This window comes from Nylanderia fulva, unplaced genomic scaffold (genome assembly GCF_048542155.1).
Source record: "Nylanderia fulva isolate GAGA-0341 unplaced genomic scaffold, ASM4854215v1 Scaffold5, whole genome shotgun sequence".
Lineage (NCBI taxonomy): Eukaryota > Metazoa > Arthropoda > Insecta > Hymenoptera > Formicidae > Nylanderia > Nylanderia fulva.
The window spans coordinates 4,675,160-4,692,419 of record NW_028190587.1 but is presented as its reverse complement, the minus strand read 5'-3'; the positions used below and the strand labels follow the sequence as shown (position 1 = coordinate 4,692,419).

General features: G+C 35.3%; 1 protein-coding gene across 1 annotated transcript; it reads left to right on the top strand.

The window, feature by feature from the left end:
• The first annotated feature begins 1,202 nt into the window (after positions 1-1,202).
• On the top strand, positions 1,203-4,466 carry LOC114941679 (uncharacterized). Its single transcript, XM_029316734.2, has 3 exons — positions 1,203-1,335; positions 2,164-2,286; positions 3,225-4,466. The coding sequence occupies exons 1-3, from the start codon at positions 1,281-1,283 to the stop codon at positions 3,344-3,346; spliced, it is 300 nt and encodes a 99-aa protein (XP_029172567.1). The 5' UTR covers positions 1,203-1,280; the 3' UTR covers positions 3,347-4,466.
• The last annotated feature ends 12,794 nt before the right edge of the window (positions 4,467-17,260 follow it).

The following is a 17,260-nucleotide window of genomic DNA, read 5'->3' as shown; positions in this document are numbered from 1 at the left end:
TTTGTATATATTAAATTCACTCCCTGAAATTTATATTCACATAGTAAAAAATATCAGCAGTATGTACGATAATATACACTGACTGAGTATATTTATTTTTTGTATTTCCAAAAATGTATACTTGATTTTACAGATGATTTATCGAAGTTATTTATTACGTTTATCTCTTATTTACAGTATATGAAGAAACAGAAGATTCCCTACATAGCTGATTATCAGCATGATTATGATTCTGAGCAGCAGTATAAAAATGAATGTTACATCGTTTGACAAAGTTTAACTAGCTCATTATACATATTAAAAATTCTACTTGAAAAATACCGATCTTTAGTGTCGTTGCACAATACCAATACGATAATGAGACCGACGAAAGATAAATGAGATTGATAAACGTGTTATATAATATTTTATAAATCTTAATATATTACAGAATGATATTTATCTAACGCATCAAAAAAGATAATCAAATTGATTTTAATCTATTTATATTTTTTATAATATATCAGACGGGAAATTTCCGTAATTTCCGAAATATCGTTATGCATATATGTCAATAACAAAAAAAAATATTATTCTTACTTTTACTAAAATAATAACCACATTTACCATTAAATATGCAATAAAAGAAATGAGCCTATGTACAAATATCTGCTACATCTCTGTTTAAAAATATATTTAATTCAGTCAAAAGAAGAATAAATCATTAAGAAGTTGTAAAGGTAAAAAGAAAGAAAAAAAATTGATAGAAAAAAGGTAAAAAATATCAATCGTACAGAGTTTAAAATCAAATTGCACAACAATATAGATAATGTTGTCTGATGCATAAAAATAAACTCTACTTACTACGACATAACCGGTTCTACAAACCTTCGACTGTTATCTGCAGTCGAGTTATCAATAGTGCAAATAATATTGGTACCATACATTTCATGAATAGTTGAATACAACAATCAATAAATCCGAAAAGCCTCTAAAGCAGCTTTCTCCAGTAGTTTCTCTAAGAACATATGATTATCATTCAATGGATCACAAAGACGAATCACATCCGATATCGCAGATAAAAAAAGGATAATGTTTATTCAAGTCAGAAAGCGATATACGATTAGTAAACGTGTGTGCGTGCCATTTATTTTAGCGTACGTGTGTACGTGTATATCGTATAACGCTAGTAGCTTGTATATATATAATGGTAGTATCGGGGAAAAGAGATCATTGAATCGTCGACTGTGACAGAGAATCACAAGCTACCATACACTCCGACACTCTTTCTCGCCGAAAGAATGAGATCTTACTTGCTTATATTCATCGTCCTCGCGACGGTCCTTTTCTACACCAGTAAGTAAATATTTTTTTATGTAAAATGAGATAAATTATATCATATAACTAACACTTTCACAACGTAAATTTGCCAAATATACGTGCCATAAATTTGTATTTTTTAACATATATACGAAGGAAAAAGAAATTGACTTCAACTTGTCATTTTTTTTCATTTAAGAAAGTTATTTATAATTATATAATATTGACAATATTATTTTATACACAATAATTCAATTTCATTTTTTAATAATATGAAAGTTATATAAAACTATCAAATATTTTAAATATGATCTGATAACTTTTTTTCGTTGTTCTATTCTTTACATTTATATCTTTTTATCATATTACATTTTAATTAGAATATTATATTTTTTGCATTACTTTAAAAGTTAATTTGTTTCTTTTGAGAATACATTTATATAATAATAATATTTTGAAGATATTTAGACAAATTAAAATTAATATTTGTTCTGTATACACGCACAAACACACACAGAGGTATAATGCAAAGAAATAAAATCATATACCTGTGTGTATGTTTATATAATTACATTAATTACACAAAAAAGTTTCCTTTTAAAATAAATAATAATTTTTAAAAGATTAATTAAAATCTATTACATTGAACTATTATATTAAAAAAAAAATAAAAATAAAAATATGTGTAAAATATAATTAATATTATAATTAAATAATCTTTCTTAAATGAAAAAAGTTGAAGTCAATTTATTTTTTCTTCACATATGTATATTTTTGTTAAAAAATATAACATTAATTAAATCTTTCTTGACGCAATGGGAAGAAGCAGTTGTCGAAACGCAATTTGAATAAAAATGTTTTCAGAACACATCAATGCGGAAGAAGTATGTGCACAAGAGAACTGCGTTACACCTGAAAAGTGTGAAGAACCGATAAAGAATCAAAAAAAGACTTGCAATGAATTGGGTACTACATGCTGCAGTATAGGTGAGTCTTTTTGTAGATATATTGTTACAATTATTATTAAAGATATTAAATATTTCACAATTATAATTATAAAATAGAATATTATATAATATCATAAAGAATTACAAAATTATTAATCAGATTAATAAGAATTGAAAAAATGGCGCATATTTTTTTATATTTATTATGTTTTGAAACATAATTTAAACATATATCTAATATATATGTATATAAATTCTCTCATAGCGAATTCGTTTGGATGCACTAATCCGCATTGAGTGCACACGATAAGGTTGTCGCACACAATTTTATAATAATGACATACCATAAGTAATTAAAAAGGTAAAATAAGAATTATATTATTATCATTATTCATATTAAACAACAATAATAAAAAATTTTACTATTAATCCTTTTTAATTACTTGCGTCATTATGAACTTGTGAGTGATAACCTTTTATATGCACTCACGTCAGTGCGCACTAGTGCATCCAATCGAATTCGCTATCTATACAGCATGATCGCTAAATTTCTTCCGCAATACAAATGCGTATTATTTATTTGGCAAATATTTTCGCGAACATAAGTTAATATCAGAACACACAAATTCATGAATTCGTGTTGCTGCATTATAAATTTCAAATGATTATAGTGAATTAATTTTATGCGTCCCTTTCAAATCGTTTAATCAATTATGTTCGGTTATTCACTTCTATTTAATGACATCAATATTTCATTTACAATATAGATTCATATCTAAATAGTCGATTTTCTTAACATTTTCACAAATCTATAACAGCGATACTTTAACTTTTAAAGCGATAAAGCAAATTATATTACTCTATTATCATATGTATAAGAACGTTACAATTTTTTTCTCTTGTGCGATAATGAAATCTATGAAATCGACACGTTCTTTTATGTTTTTCTCTTCAAAGATAAATTCTTTATTATTACAGTTAAAGAAGAGTACAGAACCCATTGCAGACATCATGGTGGAGTATGCATGGAAACCTGCACTTTGACACTACAACGTCAAGCGATTGACTGTCCAAGTCAAGTCTGTTGCGTTTTAGTTTAAACAACTTACTAAAGCATAATAATTAATTAAAGAATAATCTCTCTCTTTCTGATTACGACAAATTTTAATTTAATATAATCATATGGCAAAATGTCAAAAGAATCATTAACATTGGCTCTCTTAATTAGAAATATATATTATACAATTTTTAAAAGCATATCCCTTTTCATAGAATAGGCATATATTGTTTTTATAACATGAGAAAAAATTAAAATTACTATTATAATAAGATTTTTTTTTATTATACTGAGAAACAGATATTGAAAAGTTCATTAAATAATTTGCTGTATACATGAATTGTCCTATTTAATATATACGGATATATATGGATCTATTACTAATAAATTTATTATATATATATAGTTAATATAAATTATATTCACAAAATAGAAACATCGTCTCTACATAAAACACTTAAAAAATTTTATTTTTATTATCAATGTTGATAACATTATAAAAATAATGATAAGCCAACGTTATGTGTCAATTCTGATAAGTTTCTAGAGACTACACTTACATTATTTTTAAAATATATAACATATACATATATTTACCACATCAAATTATTTAATTAAAATTTAAATGTAAAAAAATGTATGTATATGTATGTATGTGCGTGTGTGTTTTATGTGGAATGTAATTTTAAATATTATAACAATTATTAATAAAAACCTCTTATATTTATCTCTTATTTTATATATAGCTAAAATTATTCCAGAAATGAGAAATTAAAAGCACTGGTTCTCAATTAGTCCATTTCCTTTATATTAGCGAATAAAATTATTCTCAATCTACCTATGTACCTAATCTTCGATCAATAACATCATAATTATTACATATCTATATAATATATAATATACAATTGCTAATTCATTGAGATATGTAATTATTAATTAATATATTTAAAATCTGTTATAAACTCATTATAGGTGAATCGTGCTAAAATAATGTAATGTAAAATTTTTGATAAAAAAACACGGATTATATCGCAGTGTCCTAGTATATGGTAATTGCAATTTGGAATATCTTTAGTTGAAATAATTTTCTCAGGAAAGGATTTAGACAAATTGTATCTTGATTCGGATTAAACTTTTTACCGATTAAATTGGAATATTAAAAACTACCGTTTTTCTTCTTGCAATCCTCGAACAATGATAATTTTTAAGAAGTCAGGAAAGGAAAAGAAGGGAAAGGAGAAAGCAAGTGGGATATACCGTGAAGTTTTATCTGGAAAGAAAAGTTGCCCGGAGCGGAGACGAGCTGAGGCGGTTGACAAGGGGTCGGTCAAGGAACAACGTGTACAAGAGAGGCGACCAAAAGAAAAAGGACAGAAACGAGTGAGTGAGGGGAATAAAAAAAAAGAGGAAAGAAGGTGTACGGAGCAGAAAAGAGGGATATGCTTTGCCATGGGCACTGCAGTCAGAACGTACAATAATACATACATATCCGTGCACTGACATACAAAACTGTATTGGTCAGCCTTTGACGATTAAGACTCTCACGCAACAGAAAAAAGAAACGAGAGAAATAATATAAAATATACGAAACATTAGTAATAGGTTTGTTTCATTTTTTTGCGATTAATTGACATATGTTCTTTATTCCTTAATTGTTTTGTGCTAGTTAGTGATGAATTAGAATTAAAAACAGAGCGTTGCTTATATAAATAAAATTTTTAATCAATCAAAATTAATATTGGACGCTAGTGGTGAAAATAAACTTGGCAAAATTGATTTCGACGTAACTAGCAATTTTATTCAATACTTTCACGACGTTTCGACCATTTGGTTGTGGTCCTTATCAAGTGAGAATTCCATCAGTCGTTGACGAAACATCATAGCGATGGGACGTGTTCCTCTTTTAACTATTAATTTTAATAAGATCGGTTTTATGTTGCGTTAATCTCATTTTAATCGATGGAATTCTCACTTGATAAGGACCACAACCAAATGGTCGAAACGTCGTGAAAGTATTGAATAAAATTGCTAGTTACGTCGAAATCAATTTTTTGCCAAGAAAATTTTTAATATTCAGAAATACCAGAAACTATACGCAATCGCGCTCGAATATGTGTAAAATCATTGTAATTAATTGACAAAGTATAAAAACTATCGTTGCAAACAAAAAAGAAGAAAAAGATAACTCTGTACTTTCAATTCCATCTTTTCGCGATACAGCTAAAATCCTATAACACAAATGATGTGACAAATGAAAAACAGGTGTAAAACTGAAGTGGATAACACAGTTATTATATATGGCAATGAAGAAAAGACAAGCTGGAAAATGAGATACGTTAAAAGGTCGCAAGAGTCACTGACATTTCCATTGCACGCCGTAATATCCATCGTTCCATTCTCATTTCTCCGTTTGAAATCTCTCTTTCTATTTCTCTTGCAACACACGCAATTGAAAAATATGCGATGAAAAGAAGAGGAAAGAAGAAAAGTACAAGAATTGCGTCGCCGGAAGCGATGTACGGGCAGATGCCAATATGACGGTATACACACGCACTCGCACGTACACGCGCAAGAGAGCCGTTGACCCCCTCCAGGGGTAAAAGCGCATAATATTACATAGCGGAGAACAAGAAAAAGCGCATCCCCTCTATGACTGTATAAGCCCTGTAGCGTCAGCCGAGAAAGACACCCTCGGGGTTGCTCGGCCGAAGATACGAAGCGAAACGCGCCAGCGACTTCAATGAGACTGCGATAACAAAATGGCGATAACATATTATCTTTCGCGGGCGCGAAATGTTTCAAGAAGCGAAACGGAAAGAGTACATATATACCGATGAGGAACTTTGAAGGTAAATTTTGCAAAACGCGCGGCAGCGCCCTAGGGTGGTAGATTATCCTAATCTCATTATTTTTCTTGCGATAAATGATGCCATCAACCAAGTAGGAGAATGCAAAGTTCAAGAAGAACGGGAGGGTAGCGCATCTAGCCGCGAGGGATGCAGGCAAAATGTCGGCGAGATGCGATGGTATGTACACGTATCTGCATGCATGCATGCATCCATGCATGCGCGTGCGTGCATATACATACGCGTTCGTGCACTTACACGCACATGCATATTTAATATGTATATATATAAGTGTGTATATATATATATATTTAATATGTATATATATGTGTGTATATATATATATATATATTTAATATGTATATATGTATATATATATATATATATATATATATTCGCGAGAGAGTCGTTTCGGGTGGCCCGCGGCATGGGATCGCGGCGTGGGAGAAGAAGAAGGACGTCGTCTTTCTCTCCCTGCTCCCCATCCCTCGTTACACCCTTCTTCTTCTTGCGTTCGTCCGCGCTATCGTTGTGCGCGAGTGTTTTGCCCTGGGCGGTAGACGCGCGGTACTGCTGCATCCAACCATGAAGCGGTGCGGTCGTTCCGCTGCGGGCGCGGAAACGAGAGATAGCGCGGCGAGCCTCGTCCTCTCCACCTTCGTGTCCCAGTGAGAAAGGTGGTCGAAGGGCCAGAATGGTGGAAAGAGAGAGAGAGAGAGAGAGAGGGATCTCTCTATGTTGCCCCGAGGGTATCCAGCGAGACAATGCGCTCCGTGACGCTTCGGGCGACTCCAAGGCAGACCGTAGTTCTCCCTCGTTTTCTCCTCCCGTCCTAGGCCTCTGGCGATTCTTCGCTCTTCCGTCCCTCTTTTTCTCCCTTTCTTTCCTCCCGCGTTATAGCAGTTCTTTCTCTTCCTCATCCCCGCGAGACTCTTTCCGTTCTCGTCATTTGCATCAACTTTTGCTGATATTGAAATTATTCTGTGTAGATACGTATACAGAATTCTTGGAAAGCGGATACGTAATTCTTGGAAAAATCCATCTTCTTTTCGCAAAAATTGGAAAGTAGAAAAAACATAATTTATACGCTTTTTTTGGTTATCGTCTGAGATACGTAAATAAAAATTTGTTTTAAAATCTCGTTAAAAAATGGCGAAGAAAAGAATGCGGATGTGACTGATTGTTGCGTAAATCAGCGCAACACTTATATCCCTGACTATGGTCGAATTATTGCAACGTTCTGGGTGACCTTATTCGGCCCTCGCTGTGTTTCCAGGTTCCGGTGCGTCATTACTTCACTCTAAATCTTCATAACTGTCTCCGGTGTATATCCAGGACGTAAAATTTCTAGAATGTCTCCCCAATTGCAATAAAGCGTTCTTCGGCGTCCTTCTTTACCACCAGCTAGCGCCTGCTCTTATATCACCCTAACACACATAGCCTCCTCCACCTCGTCCTCCTTCTCTATTGCGTTCTCTCTTCTAGTGCACGCTCGCTTGGAGGGAGTAACGATGCCCTGGAGCAAGCCTCCACGGCGCGGCACCGTGGTAACGATAAGCAACGAAATGAAATATTAATGAAGTACCTGAGCGCACGTCCATTTTTCGCGGACGTCTCACCACCGACGCCCCAGGTGGCGAAGAAAAAGTCGGCTAGCTCATCGGAAGTGAAAGAATCATCGCTAGAAAGCAGAGAAAAAGAAGAGAAGAAAACGAGGCTGTGTCATTCTCGCGGCATCAAGATTGGAGGAATATGACATTTTGATTTGACCGTATCTAGTATCATGTATCAAGAAAAATCTCACGTTACTTCATTATCTCTTTCTCTCTCTCTCTCTCTGCAAAAATTTAGCTATATGCAAAATATAAAAGTTTCATATTGTTAGTATTTTTATATTTCTATTTTTCTTTTCATCTGTTGTCGTTGAAACTCTGTATTTAAGAACTTTTTCGAAAATGTAAAATATGGGAAACAGTTGAGCTTTATAAGAAAGTTTATAGAGGAAAAAGAGAAACGTAGAGAGAAAAAGAGACGATGATAAAAAAGAATATCGAAGTATAAGTTTTTTACTAAGGTTTTACTATGATATTTTCAAAAATTTCATATTCATATAAATTGAACAAATTTCTTCTAATTTAAATATAGAATTATATAATGATATATCTATATTCTTAATCGATCAAAACAAAATTAATTTCCGTAACTTTTCGTATCATTAAATATTCTGTCTGTCAAATTCATATAGACATCCATGTGATTCTTATCATACACTTGCACAATCGTTATTGACATTTTATATATTTCATTGCATTTTTTATCGATTAAAGATGTAAAATTATCGGAGCCATTTATATGTGGCATGACAATGAAAATGCGAACGCATCTATATTACAACGATAAATATCTCTTGCGAAAGTCAAACGATCGTATCCCGATTACAGTCAGCCAATAATAACGCACCGCCTGCGTTTTAGCCCTTCAGCGGAATTCGAGCGCCACATTTTCGCAAACAATGTATGGAAAATAACCCATTGCACACCTTTACCGTCGCCGCGGCGATGCATGTCAGCGGTGGTTGCATTGCGATGAATACGAAAATACCCGGGGCAATTCCCTAATTGCAGTGAGAGGCAAACGAACGGAGGGAAAGAGAAAATGAAAGTAAAGCGGAGGAAAAAGAGAGAGGCGCAGAGATTCCGAAGAAGGGAGAAAAAGAGAAAGTCGCAGAGAGAAAATGAGATAGAAACGTACGAGAGAGGAGGAGAAAGGGAGAAAATCTATTTCTTTTTTTTTTTCAGCACGTTTCGAGCGCTTTTTTTCATTATTTCTCCTTCTCTTTTTCCACATTTCGCGTAACTCCGTCGCCTCGCGAACCTCTGGAATATATACCATATGATATATTCATCTTCGTTTCATCTTATTTCGTTCTCTCTGTCCCCTTTACCTGGTGCCCCGTGTGTCTCTCCTTTGTCGTGTGCTTCGCAACGGTCGAACGCCCCCGCGAGCCAACATGGACCAGCGCCTTTCTCGTGTGTATATCTCGCCATCTCCCTCGATCTCTACGATTCTCACGAGTCGCCGCCGGACTCGTTGCCTACGAGCGGACCACGCCGACGGACAGAAGAGGAAGGCAGAATGGTCCGACATGAATAATATATTTCCTTCTTTTGAGAATCGATCAAGTCCGTTCGTTCTTATGTCATTAGCATAAACAATTTCAAAATACATTGCAATCATGAGTGTCCGCAAAGGGAGGCAAGAGAGAGCATTTGCTCCCGTCTCCTTAGAATCAGTATAGTATATTGTGTATCAAGTGCGGAAAGTTGACAATTGGTCACGAGCTGAAGACGAGTGCGACCACCCCACACGAGTGAACAATTGTCAATCCGCACGTGATACACATACCATTTTGTATTACAAGTGCAGGCAAAGTGGCTTTGTGCGCGTTTTCTGTGCGCGAGGTGGGCGATCGCACGCCGCCATCTTGCGGCGTGGGAAATCGGCCGCTTTCCGCACAGAAAACACGTACACAAAGTGCAACGTGTAATACAAAAAAAAATTAAGCATTTGCGCTCCTTTTGAATAAACACTAAAATTTGCATTTAATATAAAAAATTTATATTTAATATAATATTTAATACAAAAAAATGAAAATAAAACAAAATAACAAAAAAAAATAAATTTTAAAAAATTAAACAAAAAAAATTAATAATGCCCCCTTCTGGAAAAAATCCTGCGGACATCCATGATTGCAATTGGGACGCGATAAGTTGAAAGATGCAACGATTTAATTAGTAAAATAAAATGTTAATTTAAATCCATGAGTTGCTGATTTTTCCCACTTGCCCAGGAGAATCCAGTTTGCAGATCAAAATGTACTTGACCTCCTTTTACGTGATTTCCATTACATAATTATATGAATAATTTTTTCGATTATAATATATCGTGAATGTTAAAGAAAATTAATTCGAACATTATTTAATCGAGAGCGATAAGTAGTACGTGTCCACAATTTTCTTACTTTTATAAATCCGACGTGATTATCCTTTATTGCTTACTAGCACGACGCGATAATGATTCAAACTATCGACACCATCGGCGCGGAATAAATTAAGAAAAAATATATATCGGCGTCGAAAGGCTCTATTTATCGCGACGCTCGCGGGCAACAAATTACCGTATAGAAGATTTTCCAAACGCTTGATTACCGTATGCGAGCAGCGCATAACTGACTTATTTTGCCTATATGCATTCAGGGAAAAGCAAAACTTTGACGCTCGCATGTAAATCTTATTCGCAAAAGGCACGCAAAAGTGTCGAGGGGCATAAAATCGTAAGTAAGAACGCGGTGAACCAGCAATGGCACTTAATAGAGTGATTATAGGAGAATTATTAGAGACGAGAGTCTCTCGGAGATTAATTGCGGTTAAGCCTCCTCGTTAAAGCCGCCTGAATGAGTTGAAATATAGCCCATGGTGACGGTAAAACAACGTTGTATTAATACACTATAATTTCCACACTCGTAAAGAATCTTTATTAAATTGTGGTTGCACGCGCATATAAACACTATTGTACATGACGTCTTTTGTAAATGACATCACGAAAGATTTCGTCGACAATGCTGTATTGAGATTTTACTTTTATGCCAGTCTATAAATTAAAAATTAAATCATCGAGTGTCTCGGAGCAAAAAGAAAGATTTACAGTTTTACAGATCAATGTAAAGCTGTCATTATGAACAAATATATTTTGAATTATATATAATATCTTTAGAGAGATTTTATGCTATATATATTTTTCTTTTCCGTAAATTTATGTGTTTTAAATTATTAATTTAAATATCAAAATAACAAACTGTATTAGGGAGAATGTAATTAAGATCGTTTGTGAAAACAACACGATATATCGATACGCATTTAATGCTTTTAATATCGCGATTATTCGCAGACGTTCTCATTACAAAATCGGTGGAAAATCAACAATGTGTATTTGTAAATTTATTATCATGCGTACAATTAGTTAATTCTATAAAATTATTCCTGTAGTCGCCAATTACGCCTCGTTAAGCATTTAATGCTCTTTATAGTTTCCATAAACTATAAAATTTACTGATAACAATGAAACTCTCTGGCTACTCGCACAAAATAATTTAGCCACATAAATTATAATTCTCTTAATCGATATTGCAATAAAGTTACGCGTTTAAATGAAACGGAACATATCGAAACAGATATAATGTAATAAGTTCAAAACGATATAAATGCAGTGTTGTGATTAATTAACTCCAATAAAATTAATCAAATTAGCTAGATAAAAATGAGATAAAAATATGTAAATTCATCTTATCTAAATAAGATAAAGATGATTTTGTTTTGAACATATCTATAAAAAATAAAATTATATGGCGATTCATCTAGATAATTTTCTAGATAATAATTTTTAAGACTGCTTATGTAAATAAACAGTTATTAAAAAAATATAAATTATAAAAGGGATATAAAAATATATGTATTCATATTTTTATTTATAAATTTTTATCACCCACTGCGTAAGTTCTATTAGTTAAATATTTTTATGTGCTACGGTTTTAAACCAAAATTATCTGAAAATTATTCTCGATAATTTAATAAAGATAAGATGATGCCAAACAGCTAGATGATCATCTATACATAAATAACAGCAAACACTGTAAATGCATGACATACATATATTGACATAAAGATACGCGTCGATTAAAAATATTTCAGTCTTTTCTCCGAGCGCAAAGTCTCATCCTTCCAGGATTCGTAAAGACCCGCTGGAGGAACGCTTAATAAGCATTGTTAGCGGGGTCCGATCATACCTAGGTGGGAGTCGAGGCCCGGAGCACATCCCACGGCATATCTACGCGAGCTGCCTTTCTCAGGGAGCGTTCCTTATACCTTACGTAAGTTCGCGCGGGATAAACGAGGACGAACAAGGCGCGACAGCGAAAGAGGAGAAAAGAGAGGAAAGTAGGACGCGATGGGAGAGAACGGATGAACGAGAGGTGAAGGTATAGCGAAAGAAAAGAAAGGGTACAAAGAGAAAGAGAGCGATGGCGTGATGGAGAGAGAGAGAGAGAGAGATGAAAGGTAAGCTATGTCGAAGGAAAGAAAGACCGCAGGGGTCGTCTGGGATCTTCTAAAAATGATTCATAGCCTCCGGTAATTTACATTTGCTTGCGTGGGTGATCGTCGACTCGAGGAGGGGGGACGAATAGGGGGTGGGAAGGGGGAGAAGGGGCCCGCGGCTAAACTCTTCTCTCTGCCGACTGCCATCGAAAAGGTTAAACATACACCCACCGGAGGTCACGTAACCATCGGAGAGAAAGACCGCTCAAGCTACTTCCCCCTCTTCGAAACGCAACCTATGGTCGTTGTGTACGTGTACTTTGCGCATGCAGAACGATGCACGGTTCTTGGAGGACAAAAGAGAGGAAGAGAAGCTGCAGAGATCCACTTGGAATCAGATCCTCTGAAACTGATTGGCAGGTCGCGCGTACTAAGTTTACAGAAATTGATTCGAGAGGAATTATTGCAATTTTTTTCAAGCCTCGCAAAGTTTTCTCGACATTCATGATATATCAAACTTTTCAGCTTTAAAAATTAGAATTTCGCTCGTTTAAATCACAAATTTACAAAATTCACTTTTCAGTTAACTTGAGCTCGAATTCTAACAGATATTTAATTTGAAAATTTATCTAAATGTGTGTCAAACACTGGGGGATCCCGAAGGGTGGTTTTAGAGTTGAATCCTTCCCCAATAATTGTAATCCAATTTACGGAAATATTTTCACTATTAAATAATTTTGTAAAAAACCCTCTATTATCGACTTCAAGATTCGTTAGTGATGCCAAAATATTTAACACGATAAACTTGATTATTCATTTCTTCCTTCCCACTTTCACAAGAAGAAAAATTCAGAACACGCCATAGAACAATTCTATGGAGGAACATTCCGATTCCGAGGCATATTGTGTAGACGCGGCCGTAGAATTTGCGCGATGATTTATATATAGAGAGATAGTCTATATGAAAAAATAAAAGATGAAGAAGACAACGAAAAGCAAGCCGGGGTCGGGAGAGAAGAATAAGAACGCTGGATGGATAGGTGGAGAAACGGAACTCTCGCCTTCGGCGCAGCACGACCCGTTTCAGAGACACGTAGGTTCAAACCAGAGGGTGAAGAAGAGCAGGGGGAGGAGAGGGAAGAGAAGGCTTCTCTCCCTAAAATATGTGGACCCACGGGCAACACTCGGACTCTTCTCGTTACATCCCGCTGGACGCTCCGGGCGTATACCGGTCCGCCCGAGAGTCTGTGTATATCGTATGATACAAAAACATCGCATTATTTTTCTCTCTCTCTGGACCGCGTGCGCGCAGCCTCCTCTCTCTCTCTCTCTCACACACACACTCGTCTTCTTCTTATTCCTTCTCTCCGCGAAGCGCCCGCGGGCATGTGACCACCATTATGCCCATCCTCTTCTTCTCTGGTCCCGCGATCTTCCTTCCCTCTGTCCCTCGTTCCTCTTTTCGTCCTTCTCCGCACAACCTCCTTCCTTCCTCGTTCACTTCCCATCTCCGAGATATCTTTTGCTTCGAGAATTATACGTATCCGAGTCGAGAAAGGTGATCGCGCCATCACCGGCTAATTAATTACGACGTGCTCGTCTCGAAACGATCCCTACGCGTTTCCGGATTCCACATTTTTTTCGGAAATTAATTTCCCACGACGTAAAAAAAAAGCGCTATCGCGTTACAACGATAATATTGTCCTTCCATGAGATAAATTAATAAGGAGAAAAAAGAGGATCCAGTTTTTATATGCAATAAAATGACAACAAAAATTAAAAGAATACGGATATACTCAAACTCTGTTGAAGTTCCTTCCTTGTTCGCTTCCCATCTCCGCCGTCTCGAGATATCTTTTGCTTCGAGAATTATACGTATCCGAGTCGAGAAAGGTGATCGCGCCATCACCGGCTAATTAATTACGACGTGCTCGTCTCGAAACGATCCCTACGTGTTTCCGGATTCCACATTTTTTTCGGAAATTAATTTCCCACGACGTAAAAAAAAGCGCTATCGCGTTACAACGATAATATTGTCCTTCCATGAGATATATATTAATAAAGAGGCCAGTTTTTATATGCAATAAAAATGACAACAAAAATTTTAAAAATACGGATATACCCAAACTCTGTTGAAGTTCCTTCCTCGTTCACTTCCCATCTCCGCCGTCTCGAGATATCTTTTGCTTCGAGAATTATACGTATCCGAGTCGAGAAAGATGATCGCGCCATCATCGGCTAATTAATTACGACGTGCTCGTCTCGAAACGATCCCTACGCGTTTCCGGATTCCACATTTTTTTCGGAAATTAATTTCCCACGACGTAAAAAAAAGCGCTATCGCGTTACAACGATAATATTGTCCTTCCATGAGATATATATTAATAAAGAGGCCAGTTTTTATATGCAATAAAAATGACAACAAAAATTTAAAAAATACGGATATACTCAAACTCTGTTGAAGTTTCTTCCTTGTTCGCTTCCCATCTCCGTCGTCTCGAGATATCTTTTGCTTCGAGAATTATACGTATCCGAGTCGAGAAAGGTGATCGCGCCATCATCGGCTAATTAATTACGACGTGGTCGTCTCGAAACGATCCCTACGTGTTTCCGGATTCCACATTTTTTTCGGAAATTAATTTCCCACGACGTAAAAAAAAAGCGCTATCGCGTTACAACGATAATATTGCCCTTCCATGAGATAAATTAATAAGGAGAAAAAAGAGGATCCAGTTTTTATATGCAATAAAAATGACGGAAAAAAAAGAAATGCGGATATACCTAAACTCTGTTGAAGATAATATATCGGAGACACCGCGAATAAAATTAATCGGAAATGAGTTAATGAAATACAAAAACTAACTGATTGAAGAATAAAAGTTAAATGCAACATCATGAACAACTGCATTTCCTATCATAAATTTATTTCGGAGTTTGTTACTCCAGAAGACAGATCGATCTATCTACCACGTATTTAAATAGTAGCTATTTTGTGAATTGTATAACATTTGTTTTTTCGCACAAAAATATATATAATATAATTAATCAATAATAATAAAAAATCTCGCTAATACCGCGTTTTGGCTTCATTTGAAAAATTAACAAAGTCAGCGCATTTGAATCAAAAATTAAAAAATTGCTTGAAATTATTTTCATGATTATTCATTGAAAAACCATAGAATGTATATTGTTTGACGTTTTCCTCGGAAAAAAATCGACTTCATATTCATAAAAAAAAAAATGGTTTCTTTCTTGTAAATTTAACTGACATTATGCACGTAGAAATCCTTTGTGCACATGATATATGCATAATAGTTATACGGTTATATACATGCCTGTGTGTAACATGCATATGAATGTGCTCAGTATGCTACGCGCTCTTGCCACGCATTTCCCAAAAGCGAGGAATCGAGGAGATTTGGGACGTCCCGTAATTGCCTCGAGGGCATATTGCCTAAAGCGAATCGCAGAAACAAGCCGCGAACGCGATTCAGGCGAACGTTAAAATGAGTCTCGAAATTTCAAAGTCGCTCTCTTCCCTCGTCGCGCGTTTTCCCCCCTAAATCCTCTGACCCCCTCGTCTTTTCTCCTCTTCTTCCCCACGGTTGGCCGGATCAACATATATACGAGCGTCACTTTGTCCCTGACGAAGTTGGCGTTTACGTATGCGAGCAACATCGTCCGGTGGGTTTGGAAGTGCCCGGGGCATTCTGGAACGATGTTGTCGGCCGTGGCCGTTTTGGCCCCGGGGCATCTCGAATACGACAGAGATCGAGCCTGGCTTGGTTCTCCCCTTATATCGGCTCTCGCCAACTGCTCCATTATTCTCGATAGCCGATGGCTAATCGTACAGACGAGGTACCAATTGTAATTTTACGAAGACGAAATTTACGATCGATATTGAAAATGTTTCGGCTACACTCGGCGACAATTTTGTCGACACGTGCCCCCTTTTCCTTTTATCTCCTCTATTCTCGAAATTAGCCTTAGAAATTATTTTCATTAATAATTTGTTGCCAATTTTTCACATATTTTTCGCGCTCGCGGTAGTCGACGTATCTTTCATATTAAATTTACAAACGCGATAAAGCTTGTAAAAATTGCAGTTTCTATCACGATACCCTTGTAAGTTATATTCAATAAATCGAGCTTGTATATGTATGTAGCTTCTATAGCGAAAATATGGTTCTGGTCATTAAAGTTCGTGCAATACTACTCGAATAACCGATGTTGTAAGTGGATAGCATCTTAGTTGCAAAGGTCACGTCATATAATTACGAGACTTATCGAGTATGTCTATTTACTGTTCTCTAGTACTTATGTAATGGCATAAATGTAAATAACTAATGACTTTATATCCACTAAAGGATTACACTCAAACATATTCATTTTCTTATAAACAGAATATACTCTTCATAATAAGTATTAATAATTATACATATATTATATAATGTATTAATGTGTATATTTTAAAAAATGTATTGGGTAATATATTAATACTATTATATAATAATACTATATTAATATACACGTATGTGTATATTATCTATTATTTATAATATTTCAATCTACATAATATTTATTAATGTCAAATTATATTTAAAAATATCGTATCATAGCGTAGAATAAATTCACATAAAATACAAAATATAAAAATTATCATCATAGATTAAAATAAATTTAAAAATCAATACTGTGTGACTAATCTTTCTATATCCATATGTAGCAAGGATATAGAAATGATAAACGTATCGGACATCGTTGTATCCTTTTACAAATAGTTGAAGTGCGCGAGGAAGGGTTGAAACTAGCGTGCAATGCAGTCCAGGAGAAGAGAATCGTCGCAAGCTCCGGGCGCTTGCCGAAACGCCGCGAGTTCGTGAGAGACAAAGACGAGCCAATGCAAATTGGCGGCAAGGACAGAGCAATAACTGGCGGTGGTGGGGGTGACGAGGTAGGGGTAGCAGGACCAGCGCGGAGACCGCAACGAGACGGAGAACGCAAGCAGTTGTACGAAAG